This window comes from Canis lupus, chromosome 25 (assembly GCF_011100685.1).
Source record: "Canis lupus familiaris isolate Mischka breed German Shepherd chromosome 25, alternate assembly UU_Cfam_GSD_1.0, whole genome shotgun sequence".
NCBI lineage: Eukaryota > Metazoa > Chordata > Mammalia > Carnivora > Canidae > Canis > Canis lupus.
The window spans coordinates 5,452,964-5,469,406 of NC_049246.1; the positions used below are offsets into that span (position 1 = coordinate 5,452,964).

At 32.3% G+C, this 16,443-nt stretch overlaps 1 protein-coding gene across 13 annotated transcripts in view; it reads right to left on the bottom strand.

The window, feature by feature from the left end:
• Positions 1-16,443, bottom strand: part of NBEA (neurobeachin) — a 674,010-nt gene that overhangs the window by 526,058 nt on the left and 131,509 nt on the right. For 12 of the 13 annotated variants that reach the window (XM_038573291.1, XM_038573292.1, XM_038573296.1 and 9 more), the window contains exon 11: positions 8,467-8,575. In XM_038573291.1, the coding sequence (XP_038429219.1) occupies positions 8,467-8,575 (109 nt within the window). Of the gene's footprint in view, positions 1-8,466; positions 8,576-10,787; positions 10,894-16,443 lie in introns of all 13 variants that reach the window. The other variant, XM_038573299.1, reaches the window with a different exon arrangement.

Below are 16,443 nucleotides of genomic sequence, written 5' to 3' on the forward strand. Positions count from 1 at the left end.
CTTTTAAATTCTAAAACATTTTATTCATAGATAGGTGAATAAAATTAAAACAAGAGATCAGTGGTTATATAAAGCTTTAGCCCCTTCTTCAGTAGCTATAATTTCACACAGCTTATCATATATTTTTATCCAGTAATAATGATTCCGAGAACATCATCTGGTAAATTCCACTTTTATGCTTAAAACTATGAAATAGAGCAGTCACATCCTCTTCCTAGATAAACATTTTCAGAGATCAGATTTTACTCTATAAAATTGTCATGTGTTTATAAAGAACACTAAAGCAATATAAAATCAGATTGGCCATTATTAACATATTCATTTGATGAAAAAATTCATAATTTGGAAACAAGTTTTTAACTTTGCTCTGTTATAAAAAAGACATGCTGGAAGTACCACATGAAGCCTTCCATCCACATTACTTAAAAAAAAAAAGTCAGGTTTTTTTTTTTTTTTTTCATAGCACTCGGTTAATAGTTTTTATTCTAAAATTTATCTTTAGGAAATATCTTTCTAAATGTGTGGGTTTTTTTTATTGGCCTATTCAGAAATCCTGCCAGGCAGAAAATGAAAGCTCCCTTCAACAGCATGTTACCTTTACTGTATTACTTCTTCCTTCCGCTTTGCATTACTGTTAATTATTCACATATCTTTCTTTCAATATAAAGAAGATACTATCTTATTCATCTTTTTTTCTCTCTGGTCCTGCCATAATTCCTTAGCAGATGTTGAACTGAATTTATGGCAAATTCAAGAACAGAATAAGAATAGAACAGATAAGACAAATCACAGATTAAGAGAAAAGAAGATAGCCAACTCTGTTTTAGGGTGTTTAGTTTGAATGACTGCTTTAAAATCCTTATTTTGATATTTGCTTTCTCCAGTAAAGCTATTTTAAAAAGTGTTCTCTGTAATTGTTAGAAATCTATAAAATGCATGCTCTGAAATTTAAACTTTATGACATTACTTTTATGTAATGACTATATAAGATATAATCTGTACGATGAATGCTATATGAATTGTGATGGAACATATTTGGAAACAGAATTTCAGAAGCTAGGAAAAAACAATTATATTTTAATGTCCACTCCAGAAGTAACTAAATCAAACTCGAGCAATTGATGTTATAAGAAGTTGCTATTCAGTAAAAACAGAGGTCTTTCCCACATTTAGAACAGGCCACAATGGAATAGACCACCAGTAATGTTCTTTTTTATTGCAGAAACCATTCTATCTATATCTATATCTATATCTATATCTATATCTATATCTATATCTATAGATAACATATTATTAAGTAAATTATGGGAAATTAATTTAATTAGTAGAGGTGCATTGTAAAGTAGTTGATCATCAACATCCATTTCACTCCTTCCAAGATACCAAAACTGAGCAACAAATGGCCTAATCCAATATGAATCACTTATGTGTTGCTACTGTTGCTGTTGCTTGGGTGAGACAGGTACACAGTGATTCATCAAAATATTCATGGCAATAAATAATTCAAAGTAGGTCAAGACTTAACCGGAGCAATCAAATTGGAGGGAAGGATGTTTTTCAAAAGTGGGAGAAAGAAGTTTTTCTGCCTACGCCCCCACCTGGATGTGAAAGTCTAATGCACTAAGGTGACCTGGCAATCTTCTTCTGAAAAGACAGTAGCTATAGCAGCAAATAAAATCATGAAATATGTGGCAGAGGAGGCATACAGAAAAACCCTGGGTCCTTGATGACATAATTGAGACCCAGACAACCAAACCCTAAAGCCCAACTTTATGGACATGTTTTATCAGCCACACTGATCTAGTCCCCAGCCTTCCCCATCCTATTTCTGAGCTTGGGAGGCTCCTTTGGCTACTAGCTTACCACTGGGTTTGGCTAGTGAAGACACCAGTAGGAAATTAAAGGACAGGAAGAAAACGAAGTTGGGGAGGCCCTGGCTTTACCCCTTCAGGCCAACAGACTTTTTTTTTTTTTTTTTTTTTTTTTTACTAAAGATAACTCTCTATCAGGTACAACTTCTCCTAGAACTACAATAACTTTCTTTTTGAGTTATGATAAACACTCACTTCTCTCACCTCTGCAAACTTTGCTGATTTCCCTTAAAAATGCTCACAACTCTTTAAAGAACTTTGCGTTAAACTCTTTACAATAACCAGGTTTGGGCATGATGTCTGTTTCCCGCCAGGAATATGACTGATAAGCCACCTGTCACTAGACTTCCAGTTACATTAGTAAGCATATTTCCTAAATGTTTGAACCACTTTGACTCAATTTTTTAAAATAACAACACCCAAAAATATTGAATACCCGAGAAAACCTCCATATCCTTCAAACTCATATTTTGGCAAAATAAAACAAACAAACAAAAAAGGATCTCAAAAGTTGTTCATAAAATAGTTTAAATGACATGAATAAAGAAACCTCTTACTAGGGGTGCCTCGGTGGTTCAGTTGGTTGGGTGATTGCCTTTGGCTCAGGTCATGATCTCAGGATCCTGGGATCGAGCCCCATGTTGGGCTTACTGCTTAGGGGAGAATCTGCTTCTCCCTCTCTCTCTGCCCCTCTCCCATCCCCTGCTCATGCTCTCGCTCTCCCTCAAATAATAAATAAATCTTAAAAAAATATAAGAAAGACTCTTATTAGACTACCTTCCTTGATAACTAAGTTATACCTTCTAAAACAAGGAGATAAAGTTAAGTAACACTTAACCATTAACTTGTTATTAGTTGATGATAAAATAAAAATGGAACCTTTAATATCTATCCTGTTTACCCAGCAACTGATATTCAAAAATAAAACAGTGTTAAAATTCATCTGAGAAGGTGAAAAACAAGCATGCAAATGCTTTCACTAATTCAATTAAATCCAACAAATATTTATTGAGGTGGGCATTCTTTTTTGGGTGCTGAAGATACAGCAATAAAGTGAGAACAAAAAATATACTGTCCCTGCTTTCATGAAGCTGAAGCTTATATTCTAGTGAAAAGAGGCAGAAAATAAAGTAAAAAAAGAAGTCAAAATTATGCTGTAAAAAATTGGTAGATTGGAGATAGTGATGGTTATAGAAGGGGTACTTTTGTATTCAGAGTGATACGTAAAGACTTCTCTGATAAGGTATCACAAGTGAAATCCTAAGTGAAGTGTAGAATTTCAATCCATATGGATATCTACAAAAATGCAAAAGTCCTCAGATGGATTCATACTTGCCACTTTAGTTTTTAGGAAAAAGGCAAAGAGGCCTTTACATGGGCAGTGTATGTCCAACAGAGAAAGTAAGAAGGAGGATGATAAAGAGATGAAATCAGAGGTAAGAGAATTGGGAATTTACTCTGCAAATGATGTAGCAGTAAGGTCTGATACATTTTAGGAAGACTAGTGTGACTCCAAGTGGGAAACAGATTGTGGATAACCAATAGTTATCTCTAAGATAGAGAAAATTGAAGGATGAAAGATTTAAGAGGAAAATTAGTCTTTAAAATTTAGAAAGAGGAGGAGACACTGGTAGGAGAGAATAAAACAGGAGACCAAGGAGGTAAGAAAAAAACAAAGAAAGAATGCTGTCACATGGGGATCCCTGGGTGGCGCAGAGGTTTAGTGCCTGCCTTTGGCCCAGGGCGCGATCCTGGAGACCCGGGATCGAATCCCACGTCAGGCTCCCAGTGCATGGAGCCTGTTTCTCCCTCTGCTTATGTCTCTGCTCTCTCTCTCTCTCTGTGTGACTATCATAAATAAATTAAAAATTAAAAAAAAAGAATGCTGTCACAAAAATACAACTGAAGAAAGCATTTCAACAAGGAAGGACTTTGAGAACTGAAATGTTAATAGGTCGAATAAGATGAAAACTGAGAACCTTAAGATGTAGAATATGAAGACTACTGGTGACATTGGCATGAGCCATTTTAAGGAAAAAAGACTGACTGTAATAGGAACGGATCTAAAACTAAATAGGATTCCAGGAATATGAGGATGGTTTAACATATGAAAATCAATTAATGTAGTTCAGTAAGAAAAAAACTGAAGAAACTCGTAATTATCACAAATAATGCAAAAAAGCATTTGATCAAATTCAGCACCCGTTTATGATAAAGAAAACTCTAAGCAAACTTATAGTAGACAGTTTTTTTAATATGATTTAAAAATCTAATGAAAGTGGGATGCCTGGGTGGTTCAGTGGTTGGGCATCTATCTGTCTGCCTTTGGCTCAGGGCATGATCCCGGATTCCCGGGTTCAAATCCCCATCGGGCTCTTTGCATGGAACGTGCTTCTCCCTGTGGCTGTGTCTCTGCCTCTTTTTCTGTGTCTCTCATGAATAAATAAAATCGTTAAAAAAAATCTACTGAAAGTAATCTACAGCATATACCATACACAGTGGCTAATTATTGAAAGCTTTGCACATGAGATCTGGAATAAGACAGGGATGCTCACTATTACAACTTTTGTTCAGCACCATTCTGGAAGTCTTAGTGCAATATCAAGGGGAAAAGACATAAAAAATAAATACTGGAAAGGAAAAAATAAAATTGCATTTCTTAGATGATGAGATTTTCTACAAAGAAATGTATCTGAAAAATTAACAAACTACTAGAAATAACAGAAGAATAGCAATGCTGGTACATAAAAGGTCAAAATAAATGCCAATTATATTTCTATGTAAAAAACTAACATTTGAAAAACCTCAAGTATCTAGAAATAAATCTAGCAAAGAAAGTTTTCTACATAGAAAATTACCAAAGAGACCTAAGTAAATAGAGGGATACACTAAATGCATGAATTGGAGGGTTCAATATAAAGATATCAATATAACACAATGAAAATCCTTGCATTTTCTGGTGGAAATTGACAAGCTGATAGATATACTAATGCAAAAACTCAAAGATAGCCAAAGCAATCTTGAAAAACAATAAACCTAGATGACATATCAAAATATACTAAAAATGCATACAAATTAAGATAGTGATGTATTGCTTCAAAGAGAAAAACCTACAATAGACAAATTCTGGAAATGATCCCTTCATATATAGTTATTGCATTTATGGCAAAAATTAAATTGCAATGCAGTGAAAAGTCAACTTCAATAAACAGTACTAGGCCAGCTATCTACATATTTGGGGGGGGGGGGGAAGAACTTTGACCCTTATACTTCATGCCATACACAAAACTCAATTCCAGATGGATTATAAGTCTAAATGTGAAAAGTAAAACAAAATTTTGAAAAGAAAACATAAATCAGTCTCATGGCTTTGGAATACATTAAGATCTAAAATGGGATAATCGGGGTTCCCTGGGTGGCTCAGTGGTTTAGTGCCTGTCTTCGGCCCAGGGCATGATCCTGGAGTCCCATGATGGAGTCCCACATCAGGCTCCCTGAATGAAGCCTGCTTCTCCCTCTGCTTGTGTCTCTGCCTCTCTGTCTGTCTCTGTCTCTCATGAATAAATAAATTTTAAAAATCTTAAAAAAAAACAACAAAATGGGATAATCATAAAAGAAAATGAAACAGTGACCCATATTAAAATAAAGGACTTCCATTCATCAAAAAGGTCATTAAGAGAATGAAAAAGCAGGTCACAGGGGAAGTAATATTATGATACATACCCAACAAAGGTCTTATATCCAGGATTAAGAAAGATTTTTCACAAATCAACAAAAGAATGATAAAACGATTCAAATGGAAAAGGGCAAACAGTCTGAACAGGTATTAACTAAAAGAGGATAACTACTAAAATACAATTAATGTATGAAAATGTTCAACTCAATTTGTCATCAGGGAAATGCAAATTAAAATATAATGGGATCTACGGAATGTAAGACTATCTTTGCAAATCATATACCTAATGAAAATTAGTATGCAGAATAAAAAATTGCTACAGTTCAATAATAGAAAAATGTCACAATTTTTTTAATGGGAAAAAGTTCTAAATCGATATTCCTCCAAAGAAAATACATAAATAGCCAATAAGCACACAAAAAGATACTCAACATCATTAGACATCACAGAATTGTAAACAAAAAATGATATGCCACATCTATTAGGATAGCTAGAATAAAACAGACAACAAATGTTGCCAAGGATGTGAAAAAACTAGAAACCACATATACTGCTGATGATAATGTAAAATGAAGGAGCCAATTTGGAAAGCAATCTGTAGTTTTTCAAGTGGTTAAACACTGAGCTACGATAGGACCCAGCAAGTGAATTCATAGATAGGTATCTACAGAATAGAAATAAAAATATATGTCCACACAAAAACTTGTCCAAGAACATTCATAGCAGCATTATTCATACCATGCAAGATGGAAAAAACAAAAATGTCGATATTTGAATAGATAAACAAAATGTATTATGTGCATACAAGAGAATACTATCCAGCCATGAAAAGGAATAAAGTACTGATAGATGCTACAGCATGGATGAAATCTTGTAAATATTATGGTACGTGAAACAAGATACAAAAAAACAAATATTATATGATCTCACTTATATGAAATACCTAGAATACATAAAATCAGAGTCAAAAGTAGATTATAGATTGCCTAGGAGTAGGGGTCTTGAAAGGAAATCGGGCAAACTGGCTAAGGACATGGATAATTACTCCGTTCAAAGGAGAAAGTGTGGATGTGCTATGAATACATATGTATGTCCAATGTTATTCAAATTTTCCAAAAATGCAAATGAAAGCCAAAATGATATCTCATTTTATGCCTAAGGTGACAATAGAATTTTAAGGATATTAATTCTGAGTGAAAGGAAAAACTGAGTATGTCTTTTTATTTGACTTACAATCTTTTCAATGAATTTCTAATTCTTTAAAAAAAATTTTAAGGTTTTGTTTTTAAGTAGTATCTTGTCCAACTTTTGGCTCACACGTGGAACCCGGAGATCAAGAGTCACATGTTCTACTGACTGAGCCAGCCAGGCACCCCTCACTGAATTTCATATTTTAAGTTAAGCTTTAAGTGTAAAAGAATGCTCACTTTAGAATTATGCTGATCAAATCTCAGCAAATAGATGAAAAGTATATTCAAGGGGTAGTTCTTGTTAGTGATCTTATTAATACATAGTAATAACACAAAGCATTTCGTAATATCTAATTCATGTAAAATGTAATTTCACATAAATCTTCTAAATGATACTTAAGTACTCTAGACATAAAAAAAAGTTTTCCATGAAACCAAACACATGAATGATAATCTTGTTACTGAAAAAATTATTTCAATACAGAAATGCTGCCAATGATCAATCTATGTAATAACCTACCAGTCCTCAATCACCAATCCTTCAAAAAAGAAGAATCCTTGTTTCAAAGCAAAAATAAGTTACAAGGATTTCAGAGGTGAACAATCTGAGTTGAAAAAACTGTTTCTAAAAGTCCCCTCAAAATTATTTCGAAAGGGAAAAATAAGTTTATTCCTCTTATTCGTGGACTCACCTCTATTATTTCTCATAGAGTTCTATTTCAGAGTAGCTGAATGTTAGAGTTAACTGATAAGAATAGGCTTGAGAGAGCTAATGAGGGTAACAGATACTTCCTTAGGAAAGAAAAAAGCCAGTATTTGTACTCATGACTTCCCCTTTTAATTTTTAAAAGAAATCATATGATACAACCAAATTCTTTGAGACCATAATCAGAAATCCATGATTACCAGAATTGTACAGCTATGACTAAAGCAAAGAAGGTAAAAAAAAGAAAAAAGAAAAAAAAAGAGACAAATGACACAAGATGGGAAAATTAAACCCATCTAATTTCTATTATTTATATTACGTAGTGATTTGAGAAAAGCTACCTTAAATATTCAAATATATTAAAAGCAGAGACAGGGATCCCTGGGTGGCGCAGCGGTTTGGCGCCTGCCTTTGGCCCAGGGCGCGATCCTGGAGACCCGGGATCGAATCCCACATCGGGCTCCCGGTGCATGGAGCCTGCTTCTCCCTCTGCCTGTGTCTCTGCCTCTCTCTCTCTCTCTCTATGTGACTATCATAAATAAATAAAATTTAAAAAAAAAAAAAAAAAAAAAAAAAAAAGCAGAGACAAATCACAAATTGTTTTGCTTATTACAAAACAAAGATATTTTTAGCTTAAAATTGGAAAATTAAGCAAAAATAAAAATCCACTTAAAATAAAATTGACAAAGGTTCTAAAACTTAGTTTGAATCTAAAGATAGCGAAGAAACAATAAGAAAAAAGTATTAAGGGGAAATACTTTTAACTTTAAATGTAGAGGAAAAAAGTTTCTTTATTTTCTATCTTACTCAAAATTCCTAAAAACACAGATTTCCCTGCACTCAATTTATTTCAATGTTTACACTTAAATCTAAAAGCAATATATAAAAGTAAATATGTGTGGATTAGCCTACTATAATGAACAGTCTATGAAAAGAAAAACTATAGAAAAAATATAATTAGGGGTTGTCGAGTTGTTCAGCTATGAATACTACACAATAAAACCATCAATACATATCACTTACCTTTTCAAGTAAGTAGCCAATGACTAAAAAGCCTTTTCCACCCAGCATCTGTTCTTGCATGGCTACTGAACTTTTAAGTAGTTCAACCAGGAATGCCAAAAGAGTAGCACTGCATGTAAAGTACAGACAATTTCATTATGTAATCATCAAATGTTGATTATAAACATAGTGTTCCGTTTCAGAATTTTATATTGCGAAAAGATAAAAACCAAATTCAAAACTAATCTCTATTTTGCTGACAATGATTACTATATTTTATATTGTACATGACTATATTTTCTCACAAGCATGAGAAAACTAGTCTCATCTCTTTAGAATTAAATATCAAAAATCAAAACATAAATGCATAGCTTTTTTTTTTATATCCCAAAGCCAAACACTGGAGTTCACCTACACATATGTACATTACCTGTTTTAAGTAAATATAACATAAGAAACACATCTACAAATACATCAATTCTCCACAGTATTTCCATAAAGACTTTTACCATAACATTCTTTTGAAGAACATACTATCTTAGAAAATTTAAATATATATGCAACATTGCTTTGGAAGAACACACCTGTTTTTGAAATAAACTTTTCATTTATACCTATTTTTTTAAAAAGACTTTCTATTTTTTAGAAAATATCCAGAGAAATATACATGTTATTTGTGTCCATATATTCACTCAGGAAAGCTCATGAGAGCAGAAAAACAAATGATCTGTATAATATTGAAATGGAAGTGGCAATTAATTACACAATGTATACACAAACACATAAAAGCACACAAAGATAAGTGCCAGACAAAGATAAAGCACTTGATAATGTCTGTTGAATGAAGAAACAAAAGAAAAATAAATGACTGCATTGGATTAAGTTTTGATAATATACTACTTCACAAAGTTACATTGAACAATTTTCAACTAACAGCATTAATACATGATGGCATTCCTAATTAAGAAAATATATATTCCTTCACTGTACATGCTTACTATAGTTTATTACAATAAACAAGCCAAACTTCATCAGCAATTAAATTATCTATTTACTGTGCCTTATAATGTACTCTAAATTGCCTATTTATATTCATAAGAAAGTATAAAACCACAAATTTCCAAATATATTTTAAATTCATAAGTACTCGTTTCTTCAAGGAATTAAGAAAATTCGTTAATGAGGAAAACTTGAAAATCACTAAGGTCCAAAAGTGATTCTATTCTTTCAAGTTATTCTAAATTTTCTGGTTTCAATAGAATGACAACACATTTTTTCTGATAATGTGGCTATTCTAGTTCAAATCAGAAATATTCTCATTAAAAGAATCAATAGCAAAATTATTATTATTATAAAAATTGATAGTTTAATGGGTTATATGACATCAGGTAGAAAAAATATAGTATTTCTGGAAATAAAGTACTTCATTACAGGAAATTAAAATTCAGTTACATTAATTGGCCCTATTTCTTTAAACCACACAAAAAAGTAAACTAGTATTACAAGTCAACGATGTTCTTTTACTTTGTCCTAAAGTTAGATATTTACAAATTAAACACAACTACCAAAGAATCCTTTGGGATTTTTTAAAATATTTCTGTATAGAAGAACAGCTATTAGACAATCTAGTCCATTTTTAATGAATTGTGTCAACAGTAAAAGCCACTTCACAAATAATTGCATAGGTACTACTACACAAAATACTTCTGCCTAAATGTTTGAGAAGAATAAAGAATCTACTGCATAGAGATTACACAATGTCCTAATCTTTTCATGGAATTCTTACCTACACCTGAATTAGTGACTACGGGGAAAGATGACTAATTCCTAAACATCAACACTGCTAAAAAGAAAAGACTGGAAATGCCTATGGTCCCCATGGTCCATGAAAAAAATGCAAAAAAAAAAAAAAAAAAAATTAAAATAAATCACCCTCCTATGTAGAACTATATAAAATTACAAGGATGCCATGGATATGCTTACTCTTTTATGTCAGAAGGGCTACTCTTTCTCAAACATCTAAGTAATTACCCAGACTTCTAATCACATTGGAGTTCCATTACAAAATCAAAAATATGAATTTTATTCCAAAATCTTAACACATGACTATGCTACCCACATAAAGTTAATTTCACTTCAGTTTTAACTATGACAACAATTGAAAAGTCAAATGCATTCACTAACAAAAGTATTTTAAATTATTCCTAAAACTGAATGCAATAGCAATACCATATCTTTTCAAAAAAATCTTTAAAATAGGTATATTTGACATGGTGGAGTAATAGTAAATAGATGGCCATCTTCGAAGAGGTACATTTTCAAACATAATTTAACAAACTTACCAGTAACTAAAATGCATCGGATTGCTGCAGGGCTCACAATAAACTTGCAAAATTCTGTGTACTGCCATACAAAATTTCTCTCCATTCTTGCCTATTTCCAACTCCCCTAGATACAAAGGCAAATATAAAGGATACTTCAGCCCATTCCTATATCTCCTACATTACCACTTCCTGTCTAGACACAACAGTTCATCTGTAGAGGATCTAAGTACATAGGATAACCAAAAACCAAGTATCTGTGTTGGCCAAAACTAGTATATACAACATAGAAGATTCTCTTGAAAAGTATAGCTAGAAACAGATTTTCATAGGAATATTTTACTTGATAGACAAAAAGTATACTGACTTCACTCATAAAGTAAAATTGCTAAACTTTTCAATAGACAGTACTATAACATATCATGTTCTATATGTAGCAATTCTACTTCAGGAATAGTTAGGAGTGTTTAATAATCCTGTCTCCTTTTAAGGAAAATGACACTAACAATCTATAGGGTTAATCTTAAAAATAATTACCATCTTCCAGTTCTTAATAAGCTTCTATTAAATTAGAAAGTAATATTTATTTTAAGAACATACTCATAAAGGGCTAGACCTTAGAAAAAAATGAAGAAAATAGTATAATAATATCTCTAATGACTCAGCATACTTATTATCTCTCTAGAACTTTCTCATCCATATTATTAAAGAATACCACATAATCTTGGCCCACAATCACCTGAGAATATATAATAACTATATATGAACATGACTAATTTCTATTTCTAATATAAAATATGTACTATATTTAGGTTCCATTAAAATTTCTATATAAAATTTGACTTGATTTTAATATAATTTTATTCATTTGAAATTGTCCATTATTTATTTTTTTTAAATAACTAATGTAAATAACTCATGCCATGTGATCCTAAAAGTTTTATTATTTTTGAGGTATTTGATTATTTAAACATATATCAAAAGACAGACCTAATGTATAACTGAAATGATTAAATTGAATACATAACCAAAGTTCAGTTCAAGACAGTTCCTAGGATTCAGAAACTGGCTTTTCAATCTGCTTTGTACTGAAACAAGCCATGTATCTCAGCTAGATGAACTGCTTAAGTATATTGAGAAGAATGGCATTCATAAGTTAAAAAATTAAAGACTGCCCAAGATCCAACACTCCCTCCCCTCTTAAAAGGATATTTTTAATATCTTAAGAAACACTACAGACAAAATAATTGCCAGAATAAATTCAAAAGGAGATTAAGTTTCATTAAGATTAAGGTACCAGGAAAGGGAGAAAATCTTTTGACTTTTTCATAAGGTTTCTTCTTTTATATAGCCTAATTTGGTACGGAAATACATTGAAATCTTGCAAAGGATGATTAAAATTATATAAAATATCTAATACCATTGTTTCTATGCTATTTCTTTGACTAGAAAACTTTTCTGAGATGAAGAGTGATCGAGCAGGAACAAAACTGTAAAAGAAATCAACTCAAGTCTCATACCCAAGGTAATTTCTCATCAACAAAATTAATTTCTAGTGACACACATGCAAAAAAAAAAATCTCACAGAAGTTAGAAGAGTTAAGTTCCTTCACAGTTCAAAATTAGAAAGGTCTAAACCAAAGTTTCTAATTCCAGATACATTTAATGGCTATTTTTAGACAATGTATTTCTGAGGATTCACTCTAAAAGAACACTGCCTACCTGCCTAATACATAATGAACTTGATACACAAACTGTCACATTCATCAGTTCAGACATCAGTGGAAATACATGCCGAAATAAGTAAAATACATTTATCTGCAGAGTCAAATAAGGAAAACAGTGAGATGCAGCACAGTAAAATGTAAGGACACATGGAATACACTGGTAGCACATGAAATCACTAAGCCTGCCCTTAGCCATGATATCTCTCAGTAATGTCTACCTTTTCTTACAGCCTGATAAGGAGACAGGCAGTCTTATAAACTGATTTTACTACCACTCTCAAGGCTATTTAAAAGTATTCTTTAAAGGTCCTATTTTAAAGTTAATCAGGCTGTTACACATTTTTACCTTCCTCTGGTAACAGATTTTATGTTTTATCAGCCTATTTTATCTCTGACAAAATATAACCAAAAAAAATCTAAGTTTATAAATTGTGATTGAAATGTCTCAAAATCTGTCTTGATTAGGAAAAAAAAATCTTTAACTTTTTTACTTTTAAAGGAATTTCTTCTAAACTTCTGACACAGTTATATGTTAGTATATAGTATATCCTGGTATTTACATAGTTTGAGAACAAAACAGCCTTTTGATATGCTCCATTCATAACTCTATAAATAGCCAATAGATATTTACTAAAAAGACTCTAATGTAGAAGAAATAACTCTCAAAGCCTACTACTTTACAATTTAATCCCAATCGAAAAATGACTACTTACAATGCTCTATTGTTCTTGTCCCTTTATGAAAATTTAGTGGACATGCTACAAGTGGCAGCACCACTACAGTAACCACGTATAATCCATGGATACATGAATACTTTAGAAATTTAATGATATAACTTAACACCTAAAAAGTTCAAAATTTCAAAATTAAAGAGAGTTTCTAATGACACATGTGTGACCTTAACTATGGGCATCCTCCAATGCCTTTCAGGATCAAAATATGCCACAGAAGGGAGGCCCAATGGCATTTTCAGCCAAGCACAGCCTATTTAACAGAAGCAGGATTATAAAGTATACCCTGGAAGTAAAATTATCCAATAAAGAAATTATCCAATAAAGAAAACAAATATCAAAACAGCTCTATACAGAAGGCTGAAATAGTTATTTGGTACTCAGCCTTAACAGAAATTTTCTATTTTTAATTATTTTTTAAATAACCTGGCAATAAAATTGACTTTTCTTATTTCTTACTTTGTGTGTGTGCACAATTCTGAAAATGTTAGATATGTAGATTTGTATAACCCCACTACAATCAAGATACACATCAGTTCCATCACACCAAGAAAATCATTTATCCTATCCCTTTAGAGCTTTTTAAATCACATACTTCCAAATCCCATAATCTTGAATAACTTCTCATATCTTATTTTTCAATACAGATTTGACATTTCAAGAATGTCATATAAATCGAATCATATAGTATGGAACCCTCTGGGTTTGTCTTTCTGAGCTCAACATAATGCCTTTGAGACACATACAAGTAGCTGCACATGTCAGGAGTTTATTCCTCTAATTGCTGAATGGTATTCCATTTTATAAATGGATTACCACAGTCTGTGTACATATGATTTGTATCTAGTTAACAATTACTAATAGGACTGCTGTAAACATTCATATAAAGGCTTCTGTGTGAACACGGTTTTCATTCATTTCTCATAAATACAAACCTATGAGTAGAGAGCTGAATTGTAAGGTAAGTGTGTATGTTTAACTTTGTAATAAAAACTGCCAAACTGCCACAGTGGCTGTACCACTTGGCAATTCCACCACTAATATATTACAGTTGTTTCTCATCCTCCCCAGCACTTGGCACCATGAGTATTTTTTATTTTGGCCATTCTACAAAGTGTGTGGTTGTATCTTATACTAGTTTTAATAGACATTATCCTATTGATTAATAATGCTAAACATCTTTTCATGTGCTATTTTGACATCCTTATATCCTCTTTGATGAAGTGTCTGCTCAAGTTTGCCCATTTTTTTAAATTGGATTTTATGGTTTTTTTTACTATTTAAGGGATTTCTTTATATATTCTTGATATAACCTTTGCCAAATAGATTTTCTACCATCTTCCCTTAGCCTGTAACATCTTTTACAAACTAAAAAATTTTAACTTTGATGAAGTCAAAGTCAAATTTATCAATTTCGGTCTTCTATGTACATGATTTGATTGTCAGGTCTAAAATGACTTTGCTTAATGTAAATCACAATGATTCTCTCCTACATGTTTTCTTCTAAAAGGTCTATAGTTTTATATTTTACATTTAGAGTTAATTTTGAGTTAATTTTTTCAAGGTGGGAGGTTTAGGTCAAGAGCCATTTTTTTGGCATACAATCATCTTTCCTCCCTTAGACTGATTTTGCAACTTTGCCACAAATCAATTGTCCATATACGTGTAGGACTATTTCTAGACTCCGTTGCAGAGACATGTGTGTCTATCATCTTGCTGATATCACATACTGTATTCATTATTAGAGCTTTATAGTAAGTTTTAAAGCCCAGGCAAGTATGATTCCTTCAACTTTATTCTTCTTCAAAGGCATTTTAGCTATCCTCGTTACTTTATCTTTCCATATAAATTTTAGAATTACTTTGCGTATATCAACAAACAAATCTAACCAGGATTTAATTGGTATTGGGTTAAATCTACAGATCAACTCAATGAAATCTTTACTGTGTTGAGCCTTCCTATACATGAACACAATATATCTCATCATTTATTTAATACTTTCATTTCTTTCATCAGCAATTGCATATTTCAGCACACAGGTCCTTACATGTTTTGGACATTTATATTTTAAACATTTAAATTTCTGGAGCTTCTGTTAAAGGTATTTTTCATTTGGTTTCCTTCTATACTTTGTTAATGCACAAAAATAAAGTTTACTTTTGTGTAAGAAACTTGTCTCTTGCAAATTTCCTGAACTTACTAGAATTTTGTGTGTGTTAATTCTTAAGAATTTTTACATAGACAATCATGTCATCTGTAAAAGGAATAGTTCTATTTTTTCCTTTACAACCTGAATGACTTTTGATTCTCTATCTTGCCTTACTGCTATAGTTAGACCTTTGATTGGATCAGAACCACAAAGGTACAGCTCAGAGTTGAATTCATACATAATGTTATTGAGCTACTTCCCAAGTTCTTTCCTTTGTATGATTCTCTAATAATTTCTGATTGTGGGCTCTTCTTTTCATTTCTGCTATCAAAATGCTAGTGCTCCAGTTTCCTTACTGTGCTGAACACTTCTATAATGCTGCTCAAATCAAGGGCAAATCAGCAGTAAGAGAGAGATAAAACAAACCAATATATAGGCTTCTGGTTCTAAAAGCAAAAATCCTGAAATCCATGAGTCCATCCATTTTATCAAATAAAAAACTGAAAGGACTAATAAACCAAGAATTCTTCTAGGATCCAAAGAGAGGGGAGAAGAACAGGGCAAACTGATGCCCCCAAGAATGGCGAGATACAAAGCAAACTCTAGGGAATCATGGGTCATCAGAGCAGAGACACACAAGTGGAAATCACTGTGGCAGTGACCAGGTAGGGAAAATTGAACTGTAATGGAGACATGCTTTCAACCCCTCCAGTTATAGGTCCCTATATTTATAGTGCGATTTATTTCCAGGTGATTAACCAGGTTTTCATAATAAATATTGGAAAAATCCTCTCAGACTTACAAGGGAAAAGAAAAATGAACTTGAAATATACCAGAGCAATCTGTTAACAAGACCTGCCCTCAGGAGAAACTAGTTTACCAATCCTAACCTCCTGAGGTATTATAAGAGCCTAACTGACCTAGAGAAGGGAAATATCCAACTACAGTCAACTATAGTCATCTTCTCCCACCAAAGGGGGTTGAAAAAATCCTGAGAAACACTTGTAAAGTTCAGGGTCTAAAGGCAAGGCTGATTAAAAGACTAATACCTAATCATAGGGTTAAGGATG